Raw genomic sequence first — 14,120 nt, 5'->3', positions numbered from 1 at the left:
TCCTTAACACTGTGACCCGCCGTCCATCTCCCCTTCCACCTGCCTCTTTTAAGCCCCAGTCACAACAAAAACCTGACTGGGGGCTCAGTCCCTGGTAGGTCGTATTCCATAGTCTTCCATGTGTCAGGTTTAGAGGCTCTGGGCATCAATGACATTGTGAGACTCTCAAAGGACCTATATATATAACCTATGCACACCTGGGGTGTGCGTGCGTGTGTGTGTGTGTGTGTGTGTGTTCTCCCATGCCTGTGTTTATAATATACATGCTAATTATGAGCACATTAGGATACATAATTCTGAACACTATGAATGATGATATTATGAATGCACACCTGGGAACGCACACGCAGCATCCTGTAATCGAACTTTAAAGACCCTATGATCTCCCGCCTGCCAATAGGACAGAATGCCCTCTCCAGTCATCCTGACCAGTGCCCATCCCGCCTCTACCTGAATGCCTCCTGAGAACCAAGAAAACTTGGTTTCATCCCTGCTGTCTCCCTTCACTTTTGGACAACTTTTAGAATAAGAAAGTCTTCCTGATAGGACACTAACCCCCCACCCTGTTCGGTTTCTCCTGTAGACGTCCAGCGCCAGCACCCCTTTGCCTGGCTCCTCTTATCTTCACGTTGTCTCTGTTCCTTGTCTCACCATCTTTGTAATTCCGAATGGAATTTAAGGCTGTAGCAAGACACAGAGTCAGAACATACATAGTTGCGAGCTCTTATCTCAGGAAGGAAGCATGTGTGTCTGCTCAGTTGGTTGGGAAAATATATTTATTAGTTTGCAAGGGCCGCTGTACAAAGCACCACAAACTAGGTAGCTGAAAACAACAGAAATTTACTCTCTCAGTTCAGGAAGCTGCAAGCCCAAGATCAAGTGTCAGAAAGGCCATGTTCTCTCTGGTGGCTCTAGGAGAGGATCCTTCTTCGCCTCTTCTAGTTTCTGATGTTTGCCACAATTCTGGGCATTCTTGGGCTTCAGATGCTTCATTCACTCCAGTCCCGTGGCTGTCTTCTCCCATGTGTCTTCACGTTGTCTTCCCTCTGCAGGGTCCCTGTGTCCAAACGTCCCTTTTTTGTAAGAACGTCAGTCATAGTGGATTAGGGTCCACCCCAGTGACCTCATTTTAACTTGATGATTTCTGTAAAGACCCTATTTCCAAATAAGGTCACATTCTGAGGTACTGGGGGTTAGGATTTCAAATATGAATTTGGAGAGACACAATTCAACCATAAATCTATATCTATATCTATCTCTCTATATATATATTATATAATACAATCTATATAATATAATATAATATAATATAATATAATATAATATAATATAATATATATTAGATACATATAGAAAGAAGGAGGATAGAAGTGCCTGGGTGGCTCGGTTGGTTAAGCATCTGACTCTCTGTTTCAGCTCAGGTCATGATCTCACGGATCATGAGATCAAGCCCCATGACGGGCTGTGTGCTGATAGCATGGGGCCTGCTTGGAATTCTCTCTCTCCCTCTCTCTCTGCCTCTCCCCTTCTTGCACACGTGCGTGCTCTCTCTCTCTCTCAAAATAAACTCTTTTAAAAAAGGAAGGACAGTGACCAAGGGTGGGGGTTATATATTATATTATACATATTGGCGTATAGAATATACATATGCATATGTTTGCATATATTATATACATATATTTCAAGTCTTGGCCCTTGAGAAAAATGTCATGAGGATCCTTTATTCTTTGTTAAGGGAATGATAGATTGCCAGGGCAAAGGAGACTTCTTTTTGTCATTAATACACATCATAATAGTATTATATGTCACATATGTATATATCATCAGGGATAATAATATAATAGGTCAGCATTTTGTATTTATTTTAACGTCTGTATGTTACATATTTTTAATTACTTATATGTTACGATATACAAATGATGAACACAAGTTCAACCTATTAAGTATATATATTTTTTGCAATGTGTTTTTTAAGTATAGCTGACCCACAGTGTTACACATTATTTGCATATTTTAACCAAATATGAATTGCATAAGAACGTGCCAGGCCAACTCCCTGCCCCAACGATTTGGGACTGCTAGGATAAGGGGCTATCACACTCAGTATCAAACCTTTGTTATATACAAGGTACGGGTAAAAGAAATGGAGAGTGATATTTACCAATAAAATATGTGAAGATGGGGTCAACTCTGAAGCATTTTGGGGAGCCCTGTGGCTAGGGGACACTGAAACAAAGCCTGAAGTTGGCCTGGATCTCTCTCTTAGTCTGAAGTTGCAGAGTGGCGGGTGCCAGGCTAGCTCAGAGTGAGCCCAGGGTCAACTTGCGGGAGGGGAGACTGAACCCATTTTGCCTCCGATTTCCCAGGAGCCTCTGGTGTTTTGTGATTTCTACCTCTGTGCTCGGGTCTGGCAGCGGGCACGTAGATGCGCCCTGAGGAGGAACAGATATGCAGCCTGTGGTTTAGCTTCCTCCTTCTGGCGGATGGAATCCCCTCCACGGGCAACTTCGGGGGGCCGTGACCATGTGCCTCAGTCAACCCAGTGACTCCAGCAAGCCCCTTGCAGGCTCTCCCAGGACCTTGTAGGCCGGAGGCTTCCCGTTCTGACTACACCGTCTCTCGGTTGCCTGGACTTTGGCCTGGCTGGGGCTTGAGAATTTCTTTCTTCCCATGTAAAGCCAGACCAGAGGAGAAGAGCACTTGTCTTCTCTCTAGAGGTTGACTTAGTTCACTTGCCCGAGACCATCAGAGTGGGGATAGCCTGTGACTCTGTGGCTGAATCCACTCATGCTGACACTGGTTGTTTGGGTGCTTGACAGAAGGAAGGAAGAAAGTGACCGGGGCGGGGGCGGGGGGGACGAGGAGGGTAGTATAAGGAGTTCTGGCTCTCTCTGGAGTGGCTGGCTAAGAGCTCCTTGAGAGGGAAGTGGGTACCATTGTGCTGAGCAGATGTGAAGCCCTTGGCATCAGCAAGCCAAGTAGGCAGTCAGGTAGGCAAGTGGGCAGGCTGGGGACCTTGACCCTTGACCTCTGACAGGGGCCCTGCACTCTACGAAGAAAGACTCTGCTGCTATTCCAGGCCTTCAGCTGGGAGTCTGGGGAAGAAGTGGTGCGGGGGATTAGCCGATAACCAGACTCAGGCCCTTAGGGACCGGGCAAGGAGGCGCAGGGGCAGGTGGCTGGTGGTCATTCATTCAATAAATATTTACTGAGTACTTACTATGTACCAGACACTGTCGTAGACCAATACCCAGTTCCTTAAGGAATTTACAGTCCCAGGATTAAGGAATGGAGAAAAATAGGAGGGATGAGGGCAGTAGAAGGGAACGGGTCTGGGCTTTCCCTTCTCCTTAGTGTGTATGTCTGTCTGTCCATCCGTCCTGTGTGTGTGTGCGCGTGCATATGCACGTGTGAGGTTCCGTCTTCCCACAGCGTACTGGCCACCTAGCAGTACATCTTCAACTACTCCAATATACAGCATGCCTCCCAAATTATAGGCTCTGTAACAATGACCATCGGCCTTGCTATCAGAGGACCTTTTTCTAAACCTTTGCTCCCGTTCAGGGCCCCAGGGATGGTGAACAGCCTCAGTCAGGGTGTGCACACACGCACCAAGTCGCTACATTTTGGGTGAGGCGTACATAAGATAGCTCTGGATTTGGGAAAGATGCATGTTGCTCAAGCCAGTTAAAAATCAGCCAGGCAACCTATAAAGTCAACTGTGGTTTGATCTGGACTCAAGCCATCCTTCCGCTGGGGCCATATATGTGCACCTCGCTTTAAGAAAACCTGTACCCAAAAATCCCGACTTTGAAAGGGAGAGAGGAATGTGCCTGACCATTTCTGGAAGCCATCTAGAGCCCTCATTTATTGACACAGGTGTATCAAAGAGGTGGTGAGGCCCTTGAAGGAGCATCTGATTCGATCCTCTGCCTTCTGTTGGTAACATCCGGAAATCATCTCAGGAGAACAGGCCTTTATCTGGTTTGGGCAGACCCCCCGAGACTGCTAATGGGTTACAAACGCAGCCCCGTTGCTGTGGGCTGGGAGTCCTGCACAGACACGAGCTCACCTTGTCTTGTAAAATGAGAAAGGACGCTGGGACTTCGTGGCAAAGGGTGTAGTTTTTCGGAAAAATCAAACTCAAATAAATTATTAGATTAAAACGTAAACTCAGCTTCTCTGCACGAAAGGGAAGGAGTTCCCATGACCTGATATTTGCAATTTCCACTAAAGTACAGCTTTCTGTATTTATTTGGAAATACTTACGTGCAGTCAGGGTACGGTCTACCCTTGTTATGTAGCCTTATTATGGTTTGATTTCACATTGGACTCCTCACCTTTTAAGCAACTAAAGTTGTGACCCAACAGAAACTTCTCTTACAAGGGATCTTGGGCTCTTACTTATTTCGCAACCTTTATTTGTGCAGGAGATGAACCATGACATTTAAACTATGCTTGATAGCTTAACAGATTATAAGAACAAAACCAGATGGCCCAAACAAAAATAATGCTTTGATTGCTTTCAAATTCAATGTCAAAAATTAAGAACAGCTTTCAAAAATCCTTGACTTGTTTTTCCAGAAATGACTTTGGATTTTACATACATATATATACATTATATATTATACATACATGTGGATTTTATACATAGATACGGGTTATATATATATATATATATATATATATATATGGATTTTATATATATATGGATTTTATACATGTATGTGCATTTTATATATATGGATTATATATATATTATATATGGATTATATTTATATTTATATTTACATTCCCCCCAAATCCAGAAGTATATAAACCAAAAATTTAACAATGGTTACTTTGAAGGTTAAGAAGTGTTTTCTTCTGTTTTCTGTATCTCTCCACTTTTCTACAGTTACTCTTAGAATCAGTGAAAACTTTTTTAATGACTACTCTTTCATTTAATTTGAATGAAGTCTTTTCTAGGGTTGAGTCAAGGTGTTTTCCTCTGTTGAGAAGGTGGACATTGTTAAGCATTAGCAGTTCATAATTCTTCTTCCGCGCACAATGATGAATAGCGTGCGGTAACTTAAACACCATGCTTCGCCAGCTTGCAACACTGAGCTGGACCTGGGTTCTTTAGAATTAATGTAAATTCCACCAAAGTAGTTATTTAATTTTCTAACTCACTTTAATGTACCTTCAACATCATTAGTACAATCACAATCCCCACTTTCTTTGAGAGCAGTGAAGCAACTAATTCTTTAAAACTGGGCTTTATCCAAAGAATTCAATTTTAAAAGCCTCCCAAACCTCGAGGTAGCTGGCAGGGCAAAGTCAAAATGTGACTATTTGAGTTTCTGGGCGAAAGAGTTCACAAAGTGTTAGGATTCTTTTTTCTGTTCTTGTTTTGTCAAAGAATCTTTGCTCCGACTCAGATTCTTTTTTCTTCAAATCAGCTGCAAGAGAATGAACAAACTTTGCTGCAAATCAAAGCCCTGACAGTTATATTTCCCTGAGATAATTGCATACTGCTTTGGAGTTTCCTTTTCCCCTCTGTTTCCTTTTGTTTTGACAACAAGATTCTGGGAAAACAATATACAATTGATAACTATGCTGTCATGAGTATACTGAATTTTAAAAATAAATAACTGTCGACCCAAAAAGCTTCCAGGAGCCTATGGAGCGAGTTCTTTTTCCAAACCGTTCCAAAACCAGATGTGGAAATGTTTAGCTAATTCCCCTCCCCAATCCCCATGCAAAGAGTTCATATGTGTCTCTAACGACATCAGAGGAGATGGGGGGGGGGCAAAAATCCCGTCTGCTTTCACAAAACACAAACAGCACAAAACTAATTTGGACTGCAACTTTTGTCTCTTTTAAAAAGGATCTTTTCTTCCTGAGATTAAAAATGCTCTGTGTTCACGCCAATATTCAATCTCTTTCCTGTAAGACATTAAGAAATAGAGTTTACATTCCCAGAATGAAACAGTTCATGATTTTTTTAAATGTAAAAGATGAATGAATGAATGAATGAATGAATGAGACCTATTAAGAATTAAGCTTATTAGGGAGTTCTTGAAAAAAATAAAAGGAAGGAGGAAAACGCTGTCAGAGGAACTAATGGAAAATATATATGCATAGACCACATTTAGAAAAACAGAAAGCTACTGTGCTCTGTAGCTACAGGGAAAGCAAACATTTTGCATCCAGGTGCCATTAGTAGCTCTGGGTTTGTCCGCCTCTATAGCTCAGTTCAGGACAGCTTGTACCAATAGCTGAGCCCTGCTTGGCTATACAAATGCACCTAAGCCCAGTGCTTCTGGAATGTCACAGGGATGATTTGCAATCAAGTCAAAATGGGGCTAGGGTAACGCAAACCTTGAGATCTGCTTTCTAAATGCCCAGCTGCCAATGCCTCCCCCTCCTCCTCCCCCTCCTCCTCCCCCTCCTCCTCCCCCTCCTCCTCCCCCTCCTCTTCTTCAAGAAGCTGGACAGTAATCCCAAGGTGAGCACTCCCTTCTCTGCATTTATTTCTTCCATGTCCTCAGCTCCCTTAGCTCTGAAGATTTCTGGAGACTTTAAATGGGATTCTGTCCACAGCTCCCGGGATGCGGTGCACAGCCCCAGAGATCCCGTCCTGCCAGCACATCTCAGAAGTTAGAAAGGCCATTTGATTTGATGATTCCACACTGTGTTGTGAATGACTTATAACCATCCCCCAACACACACACACAGCCTCTACCCTTCCTGGGAATGGCAGGTAGCGGCGGGGCGGGGGGGTTGCGAAGGGAGGGTGCCCAGTTGTGATGATGCCTGTACTCGGTAAAAGGGAGCAACTCCCAAAGTGTGGCATCCAGCTAGGATTAGCGAGCTCATTAGCAACTACATTCTGCTCTCCTTCCGGCCTCCTCACTCCTCCCTGCCACCTCAGAGATGCAGGGTCTCGAATGTGGGTCCCACTGACTTCATTTTCAAGTTTTATCTGCACTCAAAGGCATGGTGTCACACACATGGGCATCTTCATTTATGTCTTCCCTCATGTGGCAAGCTGTTCCTGGCTATAAATAAATAAATAAATAAATAAATAAATAAATAAATAAAACAGGAAAGAGAGACTGTCCTGAGTTTGGAAATTTGTACTAAATGAACCCCCAAACTTAGTGATGTTACTAAACCCCTTTCTTCAAGACCGATTTGGTGCAATGTCATTCAAAAGTGGGTGTAGAGGTGAAGTGGCCTAAAATGATTGCTTGGGGGGGGGGGACTGTCTTGTTTCTCAGAGGCTCTGGGCTTTTTATAACCCTTTTGGGATTATTCCTGAGAGGGCGGAGGGGGGTGAGGGGTAGGGAAGATGCTTGAGAAAGGGAGCAGAAATGGAAGGCAGGACTCCCTGGGCCAGAACCTGGCCTTGAACTTGGGTCTCAGTGTTGGGTTTGAACAACCAAAACGCAATGAAAGGATTGTTTCTTTGGCCTATTCCAGGAACTACTCAAAGGGGAGGTTTTTGTTCAGGGCCAACAGATCCAGGCTATGAGATGATAGTAAGCACAGAGAGGAGAGAGAGGGAGAGAAAGCCGCTCCTAAAACATGCTCTGGGTAGGGTGGACTTCACCAGCCCAGGACAGTAGTGAATAGTGTGGTGGAGTGATTATCTCAGCAACTATCAAGCATCATTCCAGAGCAAGGGGTTTGTTTATTTAACTGTTGAGTCATTATCCAAGACCAGCTGGCATCAGAGTTTACTTGTGTTTTGTTGTTGTTGCCGTTTTATTTTGTTTGTTTTGGTTTTTTTGGAGGGGTAAGAGGGTCAGGGTTTTTTTTTGTTTGTTTGTTGCTGCTGCTTCTGTTTTTGCTTTGCAAGAAACAAACAGGCAATCCCAGGAGGGATATTTCAGAACAAACCAAGAGGAAAGGGAGGACCCAGATAGACCCCTTAGACTTCTCTTTACACCCAACAGAATGAGAAGTCACTAATGAGAGAGGTAGGGAGGCCCAATCTGTACCAATCAGAGCAAGTGTCTGAAACAAAGCATTTCATCCAGGCCAGTGCACTTTTCTAGTGGGCCCATTATGCCATGGTTTCCATCAAAGAATGCAGCAAATTCATCAATATCAAAGGAAGAGAAAGTTGCATTTTTGCAACCGGGGAAAAGAGGAGGGTAGAAATGGCTTGGGATGCCTTTTAGTACAATGCTGTGCACATAGTAGGACTCAATAAATAATAGTCGAAGGGTGAATTCATATATGCAGGGGTCACTTAACCCATCAGAGAAGAACAAACGTAAAACCCTACAGTTGTGCATATACATTTTCCTTCGGAAGTTTAGGTTTGTTTCTGTTTGGTTTATGTCATTTTCACTTTTAAGATGAGACCTGGGTTGGGCAATATTTGATGATATTCCTCTTCCTTCCTTCGTGTTTCACTTGTCTTCCCCTTCTGATATTGTGTTTTAGACATATGTTCTTAGAATTGCTCTACCTGCCACTCTTTAGGAGGTAAAAGGCCTAGGAAGTGGCTACAGAGCTTCCCATTGGAAAAGAAAAGAAATAAAAAGCTAGTGAAAATAAAATAAAACCGTAAAGCAAAGAATATGACTCAATGAGGTGGAAACCGTGGCCGCAAAGAATATTTCAGGGGATACCTCGTCAATCGTTACACAAAGTATAAAGCAGCATTTTTTGTTTCTGTGATTTCACGATTTTACAACGTGGCCTGACTGAGATATCAGAGAATCCGTCGGTCGCAACAATTGATGACGCTGCTGCTAGAGTTTATGAAGTATCCATTGGCTCAATTCAAGTGAGCCACTTGCAGAGATTGCCATATGTGGTTGTCAGTAATAAACCACAATTTCTTCTCTGGCTTTTATTGAGTTCTGTTTGTTCTAAACCAAAAACAAGGCAAATGGGGGGGGGGGTCGTTTATGGTACATGGGAGGACACTGGTGCTGCCAACTTGAATTAAACTGTCACCTTATTTAATGTGTGGCCCCAAAATCATTTCATCTTCTTTTTTGTTGGGGTTACACACAAAAAAGGATGCCATTGCTGACCAGTGTAGACACTCATTCTGTATATGGGGGATATGTGTTTTATATCAAAACAGCATGGTAAAAGCCACTTAGAGAAGCCATTTGTAGTCATCCATCAACATGTGAGTTCTGACAATGAAAATTCAGTTCTCTCTCACAAGAATGTTTTCCTTTTCTTGGTTTTCTTTTTTTTTTTTCAGTTTTATCAAGGTATAATTGACAAATAAAATTATAGGATATTTAAAGCGTGCCACATGATGGTTTGACATACGTATGCGTCATGAAAGAATTCGCCCAATCAAGTTAATGAACACGTCCATCACTTCACATATTTACCCCTTTTCCTTTTTTGAGAACATTTAGGTTCTACTCTTTTAGCCTTAAAAATACTTCTGTTTTAAAAAAATGATTGTGTTTGAACTTCCAATAGAAATAAGATGATTTGCCTTTTGTGTTTTTGTATGCTCTAGAAATCCTCACCAGACAACTTCCTGTTTCCTGAGAGTCGTTACCTGATCAGCTACAGGGATGAAAGTTTTGGAGTTGATAGGAGGGATGGTCATCCTCACCTCTGTGTTTTCGGCCTGTTCCGCACAAAGTCCGATGACTGTACTGTGCTCCGCAGACTGGTTCATGGTCACAGTACACCCCTTCATGTTGAATAATGATGTATATGTTCATTTCCATGAGTTACACTTGGGCCTGGGTTGCCCTGCCAACCACGTTCAGCCACACATGTACCGGTTCACCTACCGTGTCACTGAATGTGGCATCAGGGCCAAGGCTATCTCTCAGGATATGGTTCTATATAGCACCGAGTTGTACTATGTTTCAAAAGTTACCTCTTCTAAGCAGGTGATCCCAGTGTCATGTGCAGCTCCCCAGCAGTCCCCATGGCTTACTCTGCCCTGCTCCGCGAAAGTAGCCAGTGGCACAGGAACCACAGCCCAGAATGGTGAGGCATGCGGTGAGGTGTTCACCTTGTCACAGTCCAACCAGAGGCCCGACTGCGACTGCCCACCTTGTGTGTTCAACGAAGAAGAGGGTGCCCAGGCCCCATGTCACCAAGCAGAGGCTCAGGAGGGCGAGCTTATGCAGCCATCTTCCCTTGTTAATATTTCTGAGGATTGGTCTCTTCACTCAGACGATCTGATTGGGTCCATGTGATCCCCAGGTTTGAGGTCTCCTGTAGAGGCTCTTTATGACGTTAGTATATAATATTTTCTAGTATCAGACAAATAAGTGTTCTGGCATCCCCTTTATGAGTGCTTTTGAGAGAGGACAACTCATAGTAACTTCATGAGTAAAGCTTTCTTATATTTTTATATCTTTTTTTAAAAGAAAAAATAAAATTTTGATGGCATGAAAATATCAGTTCAGCTCTTTTTATTTAAGAAACACACACATAACTTTTACTATGGGCCACACACTGTTCTAAGCGCTTTACAAACATGCATGCCTGGTGTCTTCTGACTGGGATGATTGCGCTCTCCTTGAAGGCCCCCAACTGAATCCCTCCCTCTGTGTCCCCATTTCACTGAACACGCTGCACCACTCAGCCCTAGCGCCGAACTGCACACTTTCTTAGTTTGATCAATGGCCGTGTCACTTTTCATTCGGGGGAGGCACGGATTCCAACCTGGTGATTTATAAACCACCAGTGGTTCTAAGAATTACTCAAGTCACTTCCCACCAACTAGATGGTAAGCTCCTGAGGCCAAGGGCTGGATCTTCTGTTTAGCCACAGACTGATAGTACCTTGGAAGGAATTTTATTCCCCGACTTACATGATCTGAAAGCTTTCACCCAGGTTTGGCTGTCCATTAACTTTCTCAAATACTTGGAAAAGGAGAATAAATGCATTCACCAAACATCCACTGAGCGCTACTGCATTTCAGGTACCGTTCTAGGCATTGAGCTCAGACAGTGAATTGAAACTGAGCCTCAGAGACATTGAGGTCACACAGCTAATAAACAAACAAATAAGTAAACAACGATACATCGCGATAGCAACGAATGCCATGAAAAAAAACTTAAAACCAGGTAATACGAGAGAAGCTGGAGAAAGGGTCAGAGCAGACAGGGACTCTGAGGAGTCATTTAACCTGAGTCTTGATGTGAAGAAGGAGCCAGCCCTGGCACGATCTGAGAGAGAACATTCCAGAGAGTAGAAGCATCTCATTTAATCTTCACCACAACCTTGAGAGAAGTACTCTTACTATATCCATTTTACAGGAAACAGAAGCACAGAATGATTAAGAAACTCGCCCAAGGCCACATACCTATTAAGCAGCAGGCACTGTTGGGGCTACCTGGGTGGCTCAGTCAGTTGAGCATCTGCCTGTTGATTTCAGCTCAGGTCATGATCCCAAGGTCATGGGATTGAGCCCCATGTCGGACTCCGCACTGAGTGGGGAGCCCGCTTAGGAGTGTCTCTCTCCCTCTGCCCCTCTTCCCCACTCATGCTCTTCTCTCTGTCTCTCTCAAATAAATGAATAAATAAGTAAATAAATAAACAAACAAATAAACAAATAATTGGAAAGCAGCGTTGGCACAATGTACGTGATATTATACACAGTGGGCATGATATTATAGTCATTCAGCACATGAGTAGACACCAGAAATGCAGTCATTGTGTTAGATCTGTTCAGGCCTCTATAACCAAGTACCATAGACTGGAGGGCTTGTCAACAACAGACGTTTCTTTCTCATGATTCTGGAAGCTAAAAATTCAAGATCAGGGCTGGTGATGCACTCTTCCAGGTTGCAAGCTGCTGTCTTCTGGTTGTGTTTTCACGTGATGGAAAGACAGCGAGTGAGCTCTCTGGCGTTCCTTTTATAAGGCACTAATTCCATGCACGAGGGCCCCACTCTCATGACCGAATCACTTCCCCAGGGCCCCACCTCTTAATACCAGCACCCTGGGGGGTGAGGATTTCAACATATGAACGTGGGGGATGCACAGTCCATTGCAGTCGTGGTATTGAAGACACAACTGTTCATTTAAAAATCTCCTGCCGCTTTCTGAGGAAAACCAGATAACCCCCCAAAGCACCATATTCATCCAACGGACGTTTATGGAGCTTGTCCTCTGTTCCAGACATTATGATAGGTGCTGAGTGTGCAGTGGTGAATGAAACCAGCAGCCTGGTCAGGAGGAAACAAGTATTCCAGCTCAGAGAAAAGCTGTGCAGCGGATGTGAGCTGTGACCATCACAAAGACCACAGGTAGTGGGGCGCCTGGGTGGCTTGGTCAGTTTAGCGTTGTCTGACTCTTGATTTCGGCTCAGGTCATGATCTCACGGTCGTGGGATCGAGCACCACACAGGGCTCCACGCTGAGCGTGGAGCCTGCTTAAGATTCTCTCTCTCTCCCTCTGCCCCTCTCTCCTGCTCTCTCTCTCTCAAATAAGAAAAAAGAAAGACCACAAGGAGTTTAGTCCAATATGATGGGGAGGGGCAGTTGATAGTGGCAAGAAATGAGGCTCGAGAGGTAGCAGCGCTTCCCTGCCTCGTCCTCTCTTCAGAAATTCCCAGATTATTAAACGCCACAACACACAGAAATAACTCAATGCTGGACACATTAGACCTGGGTCGCCACGTGCAGGCTGTGTGCTTCACAAATGCAAGGAGCACTTTTCACCGAGACACCCCCTGGGGTTGTGCAATGAGTCAGCCTCGGAAGAGACTCCAGACGCACATGGTAATAAGAGTCGTTTCCGTGTGCCAGACACCTCATATGTATAATCTCATCCAATCCTCACAATAGGGCTGCAAGAGAAAAATTGGTTTCTCGGTTTTGTAGATGAGGAAACTGAGGCTCAGACAAATCGAGGCCATGCAGTAAGGAACGTCATGCAGATTCAAACCCAGGTTTGTCTGGCTCCAAAGTCCACTTTCTCCCACTGTACTCAACACGCCCTCCCCGAGAAGAGAAGCCTCTAGCTGGGTTGGAAGATCCAGCCCAAGATCCAAGGAAGATTTCCTTGTAGAGGTGGGCAATGACCCCACTCTTAGAAAATGAGGACGAGTTAGCTGGGCAGAGAAGAGGACGAAGAACATTCTTGGTGGGCACAAGCACTGGGGCAGGGTGAAGAAGCACACTGTTGGAAGGTGGACACTTGGGGGCTATAGCTCCAAACCAGGCGAGAAGACGTGTGGAGCCGGATGGCGAACGGGTCAAAGGGCGGGAAGAGATGAAAATGAGAACTATTTCAAGTGAAGAACAACAAGACTTCGTTCCTTTTAGCCTACAAAACAGTTACATGTGGATATAAGCCCCATTCATGATTAAGAGATCAATTGAGCAGTGTAGGCAAATTTGGAGTGTGGAAAACTCCGGAGCACAGAGAGCAGCCTTCATGGAGGGCATCAGACTTGAGCTGAATCCCGATCTGTCTGTGACAATGAAGGATTGAATCAAAGAAGGTATCACCATTTCGAGCCTGAGAAGCTCAGAAGACATGGTGAGCTCTGGATTTAAGTGAGGAAATTGGAGAGAGGAGAGAGGACAGGGGTGAAGATGAGTCCAGATTAGATGTGTGGAGTTTGGTAGATGATAGTAACATCCCAGTGGATGAGACCAGGAATTAGCTCAAGGAGTTGGAAGGGGTAATTCCTGGGAGATACGGCCTTGGAGAGGTCACGTGCATACAGGCAATCAGGACCACAGTGTCAGAATTCCCTAACACTTAATATTCAAGGCACAGTTAGGAAAAGAAGCAGATACATCAAAGGAGACCAAGCAAAAGTGATCAAGAGATGGAAGGAGATGAGTCAAGGTGGAGTAAGCCTAGTCACCATGGAATTGGGAGCCTTTGAACTAGGCCATAAAGCCGAGAGAGAGAATTTCATTAGGGGAAGTTGGAGGGGAAGGGCATTCTAGGCAAAGGAAACAGCAAGGACAAACACGCAAAGCAACATGGTGGTCAAGAATCAGATCCTGCCCGGTAAACGTCTCGGTATAATTAGGCACGAGTTGTCAGAATTCAGGAGTAGTCTGCACTCGTTGACTTGGACATGTCATTAGTTAGGGAAAGCGTACTGCGGCCATCTTGGCTGCGTGTCCCTTCTGCACTGGACCGCCTCCTTCTTGAGCACGGGG

The 14,120-nt window shown here is 44.4% G+C and overlaps 1 protein-coding gene across 1 annotated transcript; it reads left to right on the top strand.

The window, feature by feature from the left end:
- The first annotated feature begins 9,545 nt into the window (after positions 1–9,545).
- Positions 9,546–10,184, top strand: PLAC1 (placenta enriched 1). The gene has a single exon (XM_047081812.1). It carries the CDS (start codon positions 9,546–9,548, stop codon positions 10,182–10,184), a length of 639 nt encoding a protein of 212 aa, XP_046937768.1.
- The last annotated feature ends 3,936 nt before the right edge of the window (positions 10,185–14,120 follow it).

Source organism: Lynx rufus, unplaced genomic scaffold (assembly GCF_022079265.1).
Source record: "Lynx rufus isolate CCGP_SWC_20201006 ecotype Redwood Valley unplaced genomic scaffold, mLynRuf1.p SCAF_19, whole genome shotgun sequence".
NCBI classification, from domain to species: domain Eukaryota; kingdom Metazoa; phylum Chordata; class Mammalia; order Carnivora; family Felidae; genus Lynx; species Lynx rufus.
This window is presented reverse-complemented; position numbering and strand designations above follow the sequence as displayed.